General features: G+C 44.6%; 2 protein-coding genes across 9 annotated transcripts in view; one reads left to right on the forward strand and one right to left on the reverse strand.

The window, feature by feature from the left end:
* The window catches only part of MGAT5 (mannosyl (alpha-1,6-)-glycoprotein beta-1,6-N-acetyl-glucosaminyltransferase), a 330,189-nt gene extending 325,298 nt beyond the window's left edge, over positions 1 to 4,891 (forward strand). For all 8 annotated transcript variants that reach the window (XM_015596648.2, XM_025039242.1, XM_025039241.1 and 5 more), the window contains one exon: positions 621 to 4,891. In XM_015596648.2, the coding sequence (XP_015452134.1) occupies positions 621 to 819 (199 nt within the window). In that variant the 3' untranslated portion in view covers positions 820 to 4,891. The remainder of the gene's footprint in view (positions 1 to 620) is intronic.
* A 1,645-nt stretch (positions 4,892 to 6,536) lies between these two features.
* The window catches only part of TMEM163 (transmembrane protein 163), a 205,239-nt gene continuing 199,455 nt past the window's right edge, over positions 6,537 to 12,320 (reverse strand). Inside the window, exon 8 of the mRNA XM_006921435.3 lies at positions 6,537 to 8,635. Coding sequence (XP_006921497.2) covers positions 8,575 to 8,635 — 61 coding nt within the window. The 3' untranslated portion in view covers positions 6,537 to 8,574. The remainder of the gene's footprint in view (positions 8,636 to 12,320) is intronic.

A 12,320-nucleotide genomic window follows, 5' to 3' on the forward strand; every position in this document is an offset into this window, starting at 1 on the left:
CGCCTGCCCTGTTCCTCTTTCTGTCTTCAAAGGGGCTTACGATAGCAGGAGGGCGCCCTCCCTCTCCCTCCCTCTCTCTCTCCCTCTCCCTCTCCCTCTCTCTTTCTCCCTCCCCCCTTCTCTCTCATGCACACACACACGTATACTCTCCTCCACACTAACACTCATACCGTCACACATGGGTTGATCACATTGTACATCCCATTCTGTTACTTGCCTCCTCCAGGACAGCTCTCCATGCTTAAGCTTGCATTTCTACCTCATTCTTTTTCAAGGCCTGCTTAAAACTCCAAAAGCACAGATGTGCCATATATTTTCAGCCGTTCCCCACTTGGTGAGGATTTGAGTTATTTCTAGTTTTTCTCTACTACAGGCGAGCCTCACTAAGCAGCCTTCCATACATTATTCCCGCTCGCACATATTCAGGCACATACCTTTCTCAAGCCATGATCCCTCGGGGTGGTAATTTGCTGGGTCAGAGGGTGGCCGTCATCTCGTTTCTACAGCAAGAGAACCTCTACAGCCGGAGAACCAAACGTGCTTCCCACACCTCAGGAGGTGGGCCATAGGAGTCAGTAACAGGACAATCCCAACCTGTGCGCCTTTCTGTTCCTCTTCAGGTACGAGGTGATCTGCCAAAGCTCAGAGCTGGCCAAGGACATCCTGGTGCCCTCCTTTGACCCCAGGAGCAAGCACTGTGTGTTTCAAGGTGACCTCCTGCTGTTCAGCTGCGCAGGCGCCCACCCCAGGCACCAGAGGATCTGCCCCTGCCGGGACTTCATCAAAGGCCAGGTGGCTCTCTGTAAAGACTGTCTATAGTGGCCACTGGCACATGGCCCCACATGCACTCCACTGGGGAAGACAGTGGCTCCAGCCCCGTCCTGGCAGAGCCAGGGGGTTGCAGACCTCATTCAGGGACTCTTGCCAGAGCCTGAAGTTTTTGTTGAAAGGTTTCTATTTGGGAATGCTCCTAGTGGGTCAGAGCACCACAGCGGAGTTTTCCCCAAAACAAAACGAGAGCAGGAGGGGAGCCTGGCTTCTTCCCAGCACAACTTCGTTTTATTTTTTGAGGAGCAACTGTACGGAGAATCTGTCGATGCAGCTGCTCCAAGATAGAGAATCTCAAGATTCACTTAAAACAAAACAAAACCAGAGGAGGAATTGGGCTGGTTGGAAAGAACTTTGTGTGGGAACATTCCTGAATCCATTAAGTTATTTATTTGGGAGGGAGGGAGGGGGAAGAGGGGAGGGCAAAGAGGGATCACACGTCTTTTTTGATTTTCCACTGTTTACCATCCACCTTCACAATAATGTATCTGTCAACTTCAGGCGAGGTGCAGGAGGGACAGAGACAGGGTGCACTTTGGGGCTGGTGACACACTTAGAGCAGCTGTGGGGACCACGCTCCTCAATGTGGATAGTGGCAAAACAAAAGAAAATCTCGTGTGTGTGCTTGAGGGATGGCAGCTAGAGGACAGGTGCCCCCTGGGCATGTGGGGCTCTCGGTCAACTTGATGTTGGCCTGGGGAGCAAGGGCAGGCCAAGATGAATGTGACTCACTGTCCTGGCTGCTCCCCCTTGGGGGTGCGGATGGGGGTGGCTTGCAGGGGAGTCTGATGCTGGCTTTTACTCCAGGCGCGAATATTCTGAGGGGGTTGAGCCAGTTGGCAGGTTGGCCTGGTCAGACTCATTTGACCCCCTTTCCAGCCCCAGAGTCTCTGTGCTCTGCCCTCGTGTGAGTTTTCCACTCCCATCACCCCACCCCCACTAAGCACTGTTTCAGTTCTCTGGGTATAAGTGTATGTTTCCTGTGACGCCCCTGGCATCTCCATGCTGGTAAGTGAGCCCTCTCCCTCTTGCGGAATGTCCCAGCGCTCAGGGGTGGTTTTGAGTGCCTTGGCGCCACCAGCAGCCCTGGCTTCCCAGCACCATGAGTGCCCTTGGGCAGCTGGCCCAGCCTCCACCAGATAGAACAGCTAACAAGACTGATGGGTGGGTGGGCCTTCAAGAAGTGAGGCTAAATGAAGGAATCTGTTTCAGAGGACCAGAGAGAGAGTGGAGGGAGCCTTTAGGTTATGAGAAGTCAGATTCTGCCTGCTCCTTGATTCTTCCTTGGTGCATAAATAATACCAAATGCACAATCAGTCTTTTCTTTTTTTTTTGCTTATCTCTCAGTGGGTCTGAATCACACCTCCAGTCTTTGAGAATGGAAGGGCTAAAGAGGGGCAGCTAGGGTCCCCACCTCATGTGGCCCATGAGTACATGTGCTAGGGAGAGCGCTGATGGGGAGGCCGGGGCCCAGCAACAAGGGCAGAAGTTCGAAGGAAACCTTGGTAGTAGGGTGTGAGTTAGTATGTTTTTTAAACTTTGCAAGGGCAGTTTGCTGCAGTTGGAGGAGAAATAACTGCCATCCTTGCTGTTAGGAGCTGCTTTTCCCTATGAATGGGCCCGTTGACTGCACCCTAAATTGTGGGAATTTGCTTGCGGGCCCAGGCCTATAATTCCTGGGCCAGTGCTGCCCTCTCCTGGGCTCTTCTGGGAGCTTCCAGTGCTGAGAATGTCAGTGCAGGCATTCAACCGGCAGGGAGAGCCTGTGGGCCAAGACCGATTTCCCATGCTCAGTGAAGTTAACTTTTTGCAAAGAGCTGTTTAAACAAGCACGGGAATTCAGAAAGCAAGGAAGCTGGGAAGCTCTGTTCTGTGGAAAGACGCTGTGCCTGCCTTGTGTCCCAGAAGCTGCAAGGATTGTTTACTGGCTGCCCCTGAGCTCAGGGCCTCTCTCCTTTCCCATTCTTTCTGTGTCAGGCCCCTCCGATCAGGCAGACCAGCAGCGTACTTTCCCCACTTCCGATGCCACTTGCTTCTGCCAGTCCAGTATTGGCCAAAGTGAGGCGCAATTCTGCTGGTCGGGCTGCAGCTCCTGGTGCAGACCAAGCCACATTCCAGTTGTTGAGGGCATTATGAATAGAGGCTCTGACACCGGAGGTACACGGGCTCCTGGGCCTCCATGAACTTGCCCCACGTCAGGTCAGTGGCCCACAAGAGAAAACTGGGAGGGACTTCCATCTGCCCTGTGTGGAAAGGGATTGACCCCTGCCTGTTGTGGAAGAGGAAGGTGATCTGAGTATGGGCCTTTGGTGGGTTTTTTTTTTTTTTTTAACTAAATTTATTGGGGTGACATTGGTTTCTAAAGTCATGATTTTTCTTAATAAACTCTAAACCAATTTGTAACTGACTAGGCCAGGAACAGTGTCTTCCTGTGCTATGAGCATATCTTGCCAGATCTGTATGTAACATTTTGTACTTTTTTTCCTAAGTGAAATTTGGCTCCCCCTCCCCCCACCCCTCACCGCCCCCACACACTGTTATCCTAAGTTCTTAAAAAACTTGAAGGAAAGCATTTATCTAATTTATTAAAAGAAAGCAAGCTTTCCTTTGACATGTAAACACTTTCAGGTGTAAAAACTCAAAGGGGAAACATACTTCTTTTAATGCCAGTAAACACCTCATTTATTTCATGTATGTAATTTGATTTGCACATGTACAAATGGAGAGGTTTTTTGCATTTGTGCCTAGATTGGGCTTTTGTCACTGATTATAGTTGGCTTTTTTGTGTTTGCTGTATGTTCAGAAATATTGAGCGTCCGTTTCTTTGACGATATTTATTGTTTCTCTGATGTGCCTTTTCACTTTTATTTGGGGTTGATTTTTGCAATCTAGGTGTCGAAGGAAGAGCACAGACTGTTTTTAGCTTGGAGATGGGACCTGTCCTTGCACCACTGTGGATGCTCAGGCTAGGCACCAGAAATGCCTTTCAAGCCCCCTAAGCCACCACATACCTGTGTGAAACCGTGAGAACCCCAAGGCCTGGCTTCCTCCAGGCCCGCCCATGCTTTCCCAGGCTGCTGTCATGTCTTTAGGTCTGGGAATTGCTAGTTGCCAATGTGCCAGTGGGCCTGTCTGTGCTCCCTGCTACCAGGTACCTGGTGAGGTACGGCTGGGGCAGAAGACCGGCCCTAACTGAGGGACTGCACTGAAGAGAGCAGTCCCTGATGAGCTCATTAGTAGCACTGGCCCCTAACTAAACACTTTATCTGGTTAATATCATGAAGGGAGAGACTATGCACCCCTTTTTTGTTTCCTTCGTGAACACAGGGTTTAATAAAAGTGACTACTTTGTTTCCCATTTGAGAAGACAGCCCCAGTGCATCTCACTGGCAGTGAAGGCATAAATGTGACAGGTTGGACTGAAACTGTGTGTCGTTTATAGGTGAGTTTGTGCTTTTTTGACCAGACCAAGGCAGGCCACCCCATTTCTCCAAGATGGTTTACCGGGATCGTGTATATAATTAGGATATTACCACCTTCTCCCATGCCCCCAAAATTCTTGATTTGAAAAAACAAAAAAACAAAAAAACAATTTTGTTAACGACAGGCTCTGTTGTATGTGTTACTATCCCAAGTCTGGATTGTTTTATTTATTTAAAAATAGTTTAATTTTCGTATTGGCTTCATTCTAATCCCATTCATCCCTATAGGGCTTCAGAGCACCTTCATGTGAAGAGATAGATGAACATAGATTTAGACTTCTCTAGAAAGGTGGGAACTTCCTAAAGCCGAGGGTGAGTTCCTTTCATTCTCGGTGGCTTCAACAAAGCGTGGAAAACCAACTTTTTATAGCAAAAGGCCAAATTAGCTGTATAGTCTCAGATGCAGGAAAAAAATTACCCTAGCTTTCTTAGCATTTAGGGTTTTTGTGAGGATTCAGTGTTTAGAAGCGTCTGGCACATAGTAAGCCCTAGTAAATGTTAAATTGTTGTTGTTGTTGTTAGCATTTCATATGATTAGAGAAATAAAGAGCTGAGCTCACTCCCTGTTGATTCAAAAGTAATACGTTCATGAAAATATTATTCCAGGTTGATGGAATGTTGTAGGAATGACTGAGTTAGCATGTCCAAGTCCCACGCCCACCCTGCTGGTTGGAATGTTACTGTATCCTTGAATGCACTGACTGATTTGAAAATATGCCTGACTTCAGCCTCAGTTGAAACTAGGCTGCAAGAATCTGTAAACGGGGGGTGACAAGGGTGACCTCTGGCCCCATGCTGGACCTCACCCCACTGATGTCTCCTGGACCATTCCAGGTTTTTGTGGAACTTTTTCAGCCGGCAATTAGAATGAGTTCTCTGACAGACTGCACCTTTTAAAACAAAGTTAACTATATTCCTCTGAAATGCAGTAAGAGAGGCTTTTCTGGCTTTTTTATGTAAGGGGAAAGGAATGACCAATTGCGGTTACTCATTGCCTAGCAAATCCCTTTGCTGTCTGTCTCCTGCTGGCCATGGTGGCTCCTCCACAGTACAGTCCACAGGGATCAGACTCGTGGACTGGTTAACTGTCACATGTTTATATTGGTCCCAGTCCCAGAGCAGATACAGTCATCCCCCAGGCCAGTTCCACTAGCCTGGGGACCCCTAGACTATCCCACCACCCACGTGGAGCCCTGGAAGGTAGCGGGGGTGGCGGGGGGGTGGGTGGTCTTCATTCATAACCACTCCAGAGGCTGCTCACGGTTCCGTGATTATTTCCCAGATCACCTAAACATCAGTTTGCTTTTAGTTTTACTGGGGTTTTAGCCTCTTACTTCCCTGACAGATTTAGAGTTCTGTCTCCTCTCCTGTCTTGGCCCTATTCTGCACAGACTGCAGTTGTAGAATATGGAGAAATTCGCTGGAGTGTCGTGTCTTTAAGTTCCTTCCTTTTCCCTTTAGCTGAATCGGCGGTCTTAGACTCCTGTGGGCATAAGATTGGAATTTACCTTCTTCAGAGCATCATGCCCTCTATCCCCAATTTTGTGGAGCCTTAAGATTACCTCCCCCACCCACTTCAGCCCGTGAGGCATGGCTGAGGGAAGAAAGGCCAGCATGTGCTCATACCTCAGGTAGGCAGACAGGTGTGCCTGGGTGGCGCAGGGTGGGTTTCAGGGACGAGCAGGGAGCACTTGCCGTTGTGGAGGTCTGAAAGCCTGGCTGGGACAGTGGGACAGGAACTTAGCCACCTGTGCCAAAGGGGAGATGCAGCAAACTTGGGAAGCATTTTGCTCACTGTCCTGCCCAGGTATTAACAGGACAATAGTGGAACAATTGATGCCAAAGGAGATGGTGATTTCCTTTCTACTGTAGTTGCTGTCTAAACCTTGACGTCTTTAAGCTAATGGCTGTTCGTATCTGTGTCTTTAAAAAGCTCCTGGAACAACCATTTTCTACTGTTCACTCTGGGGTGAAGTAGTGCAGGATTCTGCAAATGAGGTGTCGCTGTCCAAACGTACTGTACCGGCATAGAGAGCACTGCTTTGTTTTCCACTGTTGTAGAGAAAACTAGGGAGAACTTTATTTTTCAATAAACTTTTCTTGTGTGACAGGTGGAAGTGATTTTTGGGGGGCTGGGTGGGTTGCAGGGTCACCTGCAGAATACAGCCCAGCTGTATTCCCCCACGCTGGTGTTCCACTGACTGCGTCTGCAAACACACCACTGAAAATGCTGGGGAAGGTATACTTCAGGAGTGGAGGAGAACGATTCTACTGCTGAGTATTCTTTCCCTCGTATCACATCTACCAATACTAATTTCAGAACATTTACTAAGAAAGGAACTGGATCAGAAAGTGGGCTGTTTTCTATTATTTTGACGTAGCTATGAACTTCTACATCAGATGTTTGAAGATCTTTAAGGATGTGCTAGTAAAATAGTCTAAAAAGGCCGAGGGCTTGGAATACATTCCCCTCTCTTGACAGAATTTTTGACGCAGGTCTCAGTGCCATGAGCGCCTGGTTAGGCACATGACCTGGAAACATATGGAAAGTCAAGTCCTTGGCCACACCGAAGGCTTGCCTGCTGGAGGGCATGGCTCAGTCCTCGTCAGCACAGCCTCTCTGAAGCCAGTGGAGCTCCTGGTTACTGCCCAGAACGGAGACACCATGCAGTGTTCCCAGATAGAGCACGTTTGGTGAGACATGAATCTCAAAAGAGGTGCCAAGAAAAACTTGAGTTCTCAAGGGAGGCTACACCCTAGCTTCCCCTCTCTGAGCTTCCACAATATACATTAAATACAATGAGAAAACCTGCAGAAAAGAAACCTATTGAATCGTGCCTTTCTCAGACCTATTCTAACAGCCGACACTTTTTTCCTTATAACTTGTTAACATCCCACAGAACACTCCTCAAAATGATGTTGGAGGAAGCCACACTGAGGGATCAGACCGAATCAAGGTCAGCAACTTCTTAGACCAAACCACCTCCCCTTAACCAGCCTGACATACCCAGGTGGGAAATGGGCACAGAAGGTGGGGGGCGAGGCCTGGGGAGCAGCCATCCCTCCCGGGCAAGCTCAGCTCCAAGAGCCCCGGGCACAACCAAATGAGTGCGTGGCCACTTTCCTTACCTCAGCAGGGCGCTGGTCTGCCCTACAGAGGCCACCAAGACCATCGTGACAGTCCTTAAGGGTCTCCACTCATACTCTACCAGGAATGAGTGACCTTTCCACATCATCCTTCAGTCAGGAAAACCTGCCCATGGTGGTGATAACTCTCAAAGATAACCTTCCTGTACCATACAAAACAGGTAAAGGTCTTTATTGGTGAGACACTGTCGCCTGGACAAGTGGCAGTGCTAGAGATACAGACTGTCGTATGCTGGGGAACATTATTACAGAACCTATACCTAAAGTTACACAAACTGAAGATATCTTGTACCTTACAGAGGAGTCAACCATCTCTAACAGACTGTAATGTACCATTACCACTTGACACGGCATATAGATATATGCATATATGGATAGATTATATAATTATTTATTACAAATAAACAGTTTCACATCTGTCAAAAATGGATCTTGTTTTTACATGTATGTTCGGGTTCTCCGTGTACAAGAAAGGGTCATGTGCTTAGTTCATCCATGCAAAGCTCATACATATATCACTAAGGACTTTAAAAATAGAATGGTCTCCTTTTGAATAAATCTGTTGAGTTTTAAGATTAGTAAAACAGTATGAAACTAATGAAATACACTGATAGAAATTAGGAAGTGATATATACTGGTGGTTCTGGAGAGGGGGTGGACAAAAGGGTACGTACGGTCTTCCTTTACATTCTGCCAGGAAGTAAGAGACTAGAACTACAACGTGGCTGGGGCCACTGGGAAGCCAGAGGATGTGGGTCTGGTCAGTTGCTATCCATTTCAGGCCTGGAGCACCGCCGAAGAACTTTCTTCCATGCAGCGATCTCATCCTACCCACAAGAACCTTTTTACTCCAAAAAATAGAAAAGGTCAGTTCCCACTGGAGACGGGGAAACCAGCCTCCCCTCCTGTGCGGGTTGTCCTGACGGGTGTGATGGGAGGAATGGAGCGAGGGGAGCAGTGCAGACCGACCTGCCGGGCAGGCCTCGTTCCATGAACATAAACTTTCCCAAAAAGACACTGGATGTTCACTTAAATGTTGGCACCGTCTGCCTGTGTAGACACCTCTCGCCGTCCTGACGGTCTTCATGCAGATGCAGAACCAGTGGCCCTGGCCCCTTCACTCGAACATCTCGTAGTGGCGCGTCTGCCTCGCCCTGGGCACCATGTCGATGAGGAGTCTGCAGAGAGGAGACAGGTCACCCCATCATAGACCCCCATATCCCATATCCCTGGGGCTTGTGCCCTTGCGGAAGCGGACGGGAAGGCTAATTTCTTAAAGATATAATTCGTATATCACAAAAGTCAGCCTTTTAAAGTACATGATTCAGTGGTGTTTAGTATACGCATAGGTTGTACAACCATCACCACTTCCTGCTTCTAGAACATTTTCCTCAGCCCAAAAAGAAACCCACTAGCACTCACTCTCCATTCTCCCCTTCCTACCTCCCCTTACAACCACTAATCTTTTTTTCCCAAGAAAAGATTTAATTTATAGAAGTGGACATTTATTTAGAAAACTGCTTTTAAAAGTCACCTAGTTATTTCAAGTGTAAAATTTAATGGGTTTTTTTTCCACCTATAAGTGAAATCATGGTATTTCTCTTTTTTCACTTAGCATAATATCTTCTAGGTCAGGGGTCCCCAACCCCTGGGCCATGGACCAGTACTGGTCCGTGGCCTGTTAGGAACCGGGCTGCACAGCAGGAAGTGAGCAGCGGGCCAGAGAGCAAAGCTTCACCTGTATTTGCAGCTGCTCCCCAGTGCTAGCATCACCGCCTCAGCTCCACCCCGGATCATCAGGCATTAGATTCTCTTTGGAGCATTGGTCCCTGGTGCAAGAAAGGTTGAGGACCACAACTCTAGGTTCACCCATGTTATTGCAAATGCCAAGATTTCATTCTTTCTTATGGCTGTGTAATATTCCATTGTATATATGTATATTGTGTGTGTGCGTGTGTGTGTGTGTATGTATCCATTCGTCTATTCATGGGCACTTAGGTTCGTTCCATATCTTGGCTATTGTAAATAATGCTGCCATGAACATAGGGGTGTATATATCTTTTCAAATTCGTGTTTTGGATTTCTTCAGATAAATACCCAGAAGTTGAATTGCTAAGTCATATACTAGTTCTGTTTTTAATTTTTTGAAGAACCTACATAATGATTTCCATAGTGGCTGAAAAGTTTTACAATACCATCATCAATGCACAAAGGTTCCCTTTTCTCTATGTCCTTGCCAACATTCATTGATTTACTGATAGCCATTCTGACAGGTGTGAGGTGATATTGTGGTTTTAATTTGCATTACCCTGATAATTAGTGATGTTGAACATATTTTCATATGTCTATTGACCATCTGTATGCCCTCCTTGGAAAAATGTCTATTCAGGTCCTCTGGCCATTTCCTAATTGGATTGTTTGGAGGTTGTTTTCTTTTGGGGCGGGGGACGGGGGTGGTGGTGGTGGTGAATTGTTTGAGTTCTTTATGTATTTTGGATATTAACCCTTTATTGGATGTATCATTTGCAAATATCTTCTCCCATTCGGTAGGATGTTTTTGTGATTTATTGATGGTTTCCTTCCCTGTGCAAAAACTTTTTAGTTTGATATAGTCTCATCTGATTATTTTTTTCTTTTGTTTCCCTTGCCCGAGAAGATGTAGCCAGAAAATTATTACTGAGAGTTTACTGCCTATGTTGTCTTCTAGGAGTTTGATGTTTTGGGTTTTACATTTAAGTCTTTAATCCATTTTGAGTTTATTCTTGTATATAGTCTAAGAAAGTGGTCTAGTTTCTTTTGCATGTATCTGTCCAGTTTTCCAAACCCCATTTACTGAAGAGACTATCTTTACCTAATGTATACTCTTGCCTCTTCTGTCATAGACTTACTGATCATATAGGTGTGGGTTTATCTCTGCACTTTCTATTCTGTTTCATTGATCTATGTGTCTGTTTTTATGCCAGTACTATGCTGTTTTGATTATTATCGCCTTATAGTATAATTTGATGTCACGTAGTATGATACCTTTAACTTTGTTCTTCTTTCTCAAGATTGCTTTGGGTATTCAGGGTCTTTAATGGTTCCATATAAATTTTAGGATTTTTTGTTCTAGTTATGTGAAAAATGCCATTGGTACTTTGATAGGGATTGCCTTGGATAGTACGGGCATTTTAACGATGTTAATCCTATCCATGAGCACAGTATAGCCTTCCATTTACTTTCATTTCTTTTTTTGATGTCTTCCAAGTACAAGTCTTTTACCTCCTTGGCTAAATTTATTCCTAGGTTATTTTATTTTTGATGCAATTGTAAATGGGATTTTCTTAATTTTGTTAATAGTTTATTGGCACCTGATTTCTGAATATTAGTTTTATATCCTACTAATTTATCGAATTCATTTATTCTAACAGTTTTTTTTTGGTGGACTCTTCAGGGTTCTCTACATATAGTATCATGTCATCTGCAAATAATGAGTTTTACTTCTTCCTTTCCAATTTGTATGCCTTTCCTTTTTTTTTTTTTGTCTCAGTGCTATGGCTAGGACTTCCAATACCGTGTTGAATAAAGGTGGTGACAGTTCCCGATGTTAAAGACAAGGCTTTCATCTTTTCCCCATTGCGTATGATGTTAGCTGTGGGTTTGTCATATGGCCTTTATTATGTTGAGATATGTTCCCTCTGATCTCACTTTACTGAGGATTTTTATCATAAATGGATGCTGGATTTTGTCAAATGCTTTTTCTGCATCTATTGATATTATCATATGATTTTATCCTTCATTTTGTTTATGTGGAGTATCATGTTAATTGATATGCAGATATTGAACCAACCTAGGAATCCAGTTGATCATGGTGTATGATCTTTTTAATGTATCAGGATTTTGCATCTAAGTTCATCAGGGATAGTGGCCTGTAACTTTTTTTTCTTTTTCTCTTTTTTTTGGTAGTATCTTTGTCTGGTTTTGGAATAAGAGTAATTCTGGACTTGTAAAATGACCTTAGGAGCTTTCCCTCCTCTTCAATTTTTTGGAATAATTTGAGAATGATGTTCTTTAAATGCTTGGTAGAATTTACCTGTGAATCTATCTAGTACTGGACTTCTGTTTGTTGGGAGTTTTTATTACTGATTCAATTTCCTTTTTAGTAATCAGCCTGTTCAGATTTTTTGTTTCTTCTTCATTCAGCCTTAAAGTACTGCATGTTTCTAAGAATTTATCCATTTATCCCACATTGTCCAATTTGTTGGCATGTAATTAGTTGTAGTATTTTCTTATAATCTTTTGTATTTCTGTGATGTTAGATATCACTTCTCCTCTTTCATTTTTATTTTATTTGATTTTATTTGGGTCCTCTCTTTTTCATTTTAAGTTTGGCTAAAGGTTTACCAATTTTATCTTTGCGAAGAACCAGCTCTTAGTTTCATTGATCTTTTCTATTGTTTTTTTTTTAGACTCTATTTCCTTTATTTCTACTCTGATCTTTGTAATTTCCTTCTATTCACTTTGGGCTTTGTTTGTTCTTCTTTTTCTAGTTCATTTAGGTGGAAGGGTAGATTGAGACTTTTCTTGTTTCTTGAGGTAGGCCTCTGTTGCCATAAATTTCCCTCTTTTAAGTGCTTTGGCTGTGTCCCATAAATTTGGGGTCATTGTGTTTTCATTTTCATTTGTCTCAAGGTTATCTTTTGATTTCTTCCTTGATCTGTTAACCCATTATTTAGTAGCATCTTATTTAGCCACCACATGTTTGTGTATTTTTTTAGTTTTCCTCTTGGAATTGATTTTTAATTTCATACTACTGTGAACGGAGAAGATGCTTGATAAATTTTAGTTCTTAAATTTACTGAGACTTGCCTTATAGCCTAACAC

This window comes from Pteropus alecto, unplaced genomic scaffold, assembly GCF_000325575.1.
Source record: "Pteropus alecto unplaced genomic scaffold, ASM32557v1 scaffold3, whole genome shotgun sequence".
Lineage (NCBI taxonomy): Eukaryota > Metazoa > Chordata > Mammalia > Chiroptera > Pteropodidae > Pteropus > Pteropus alecto.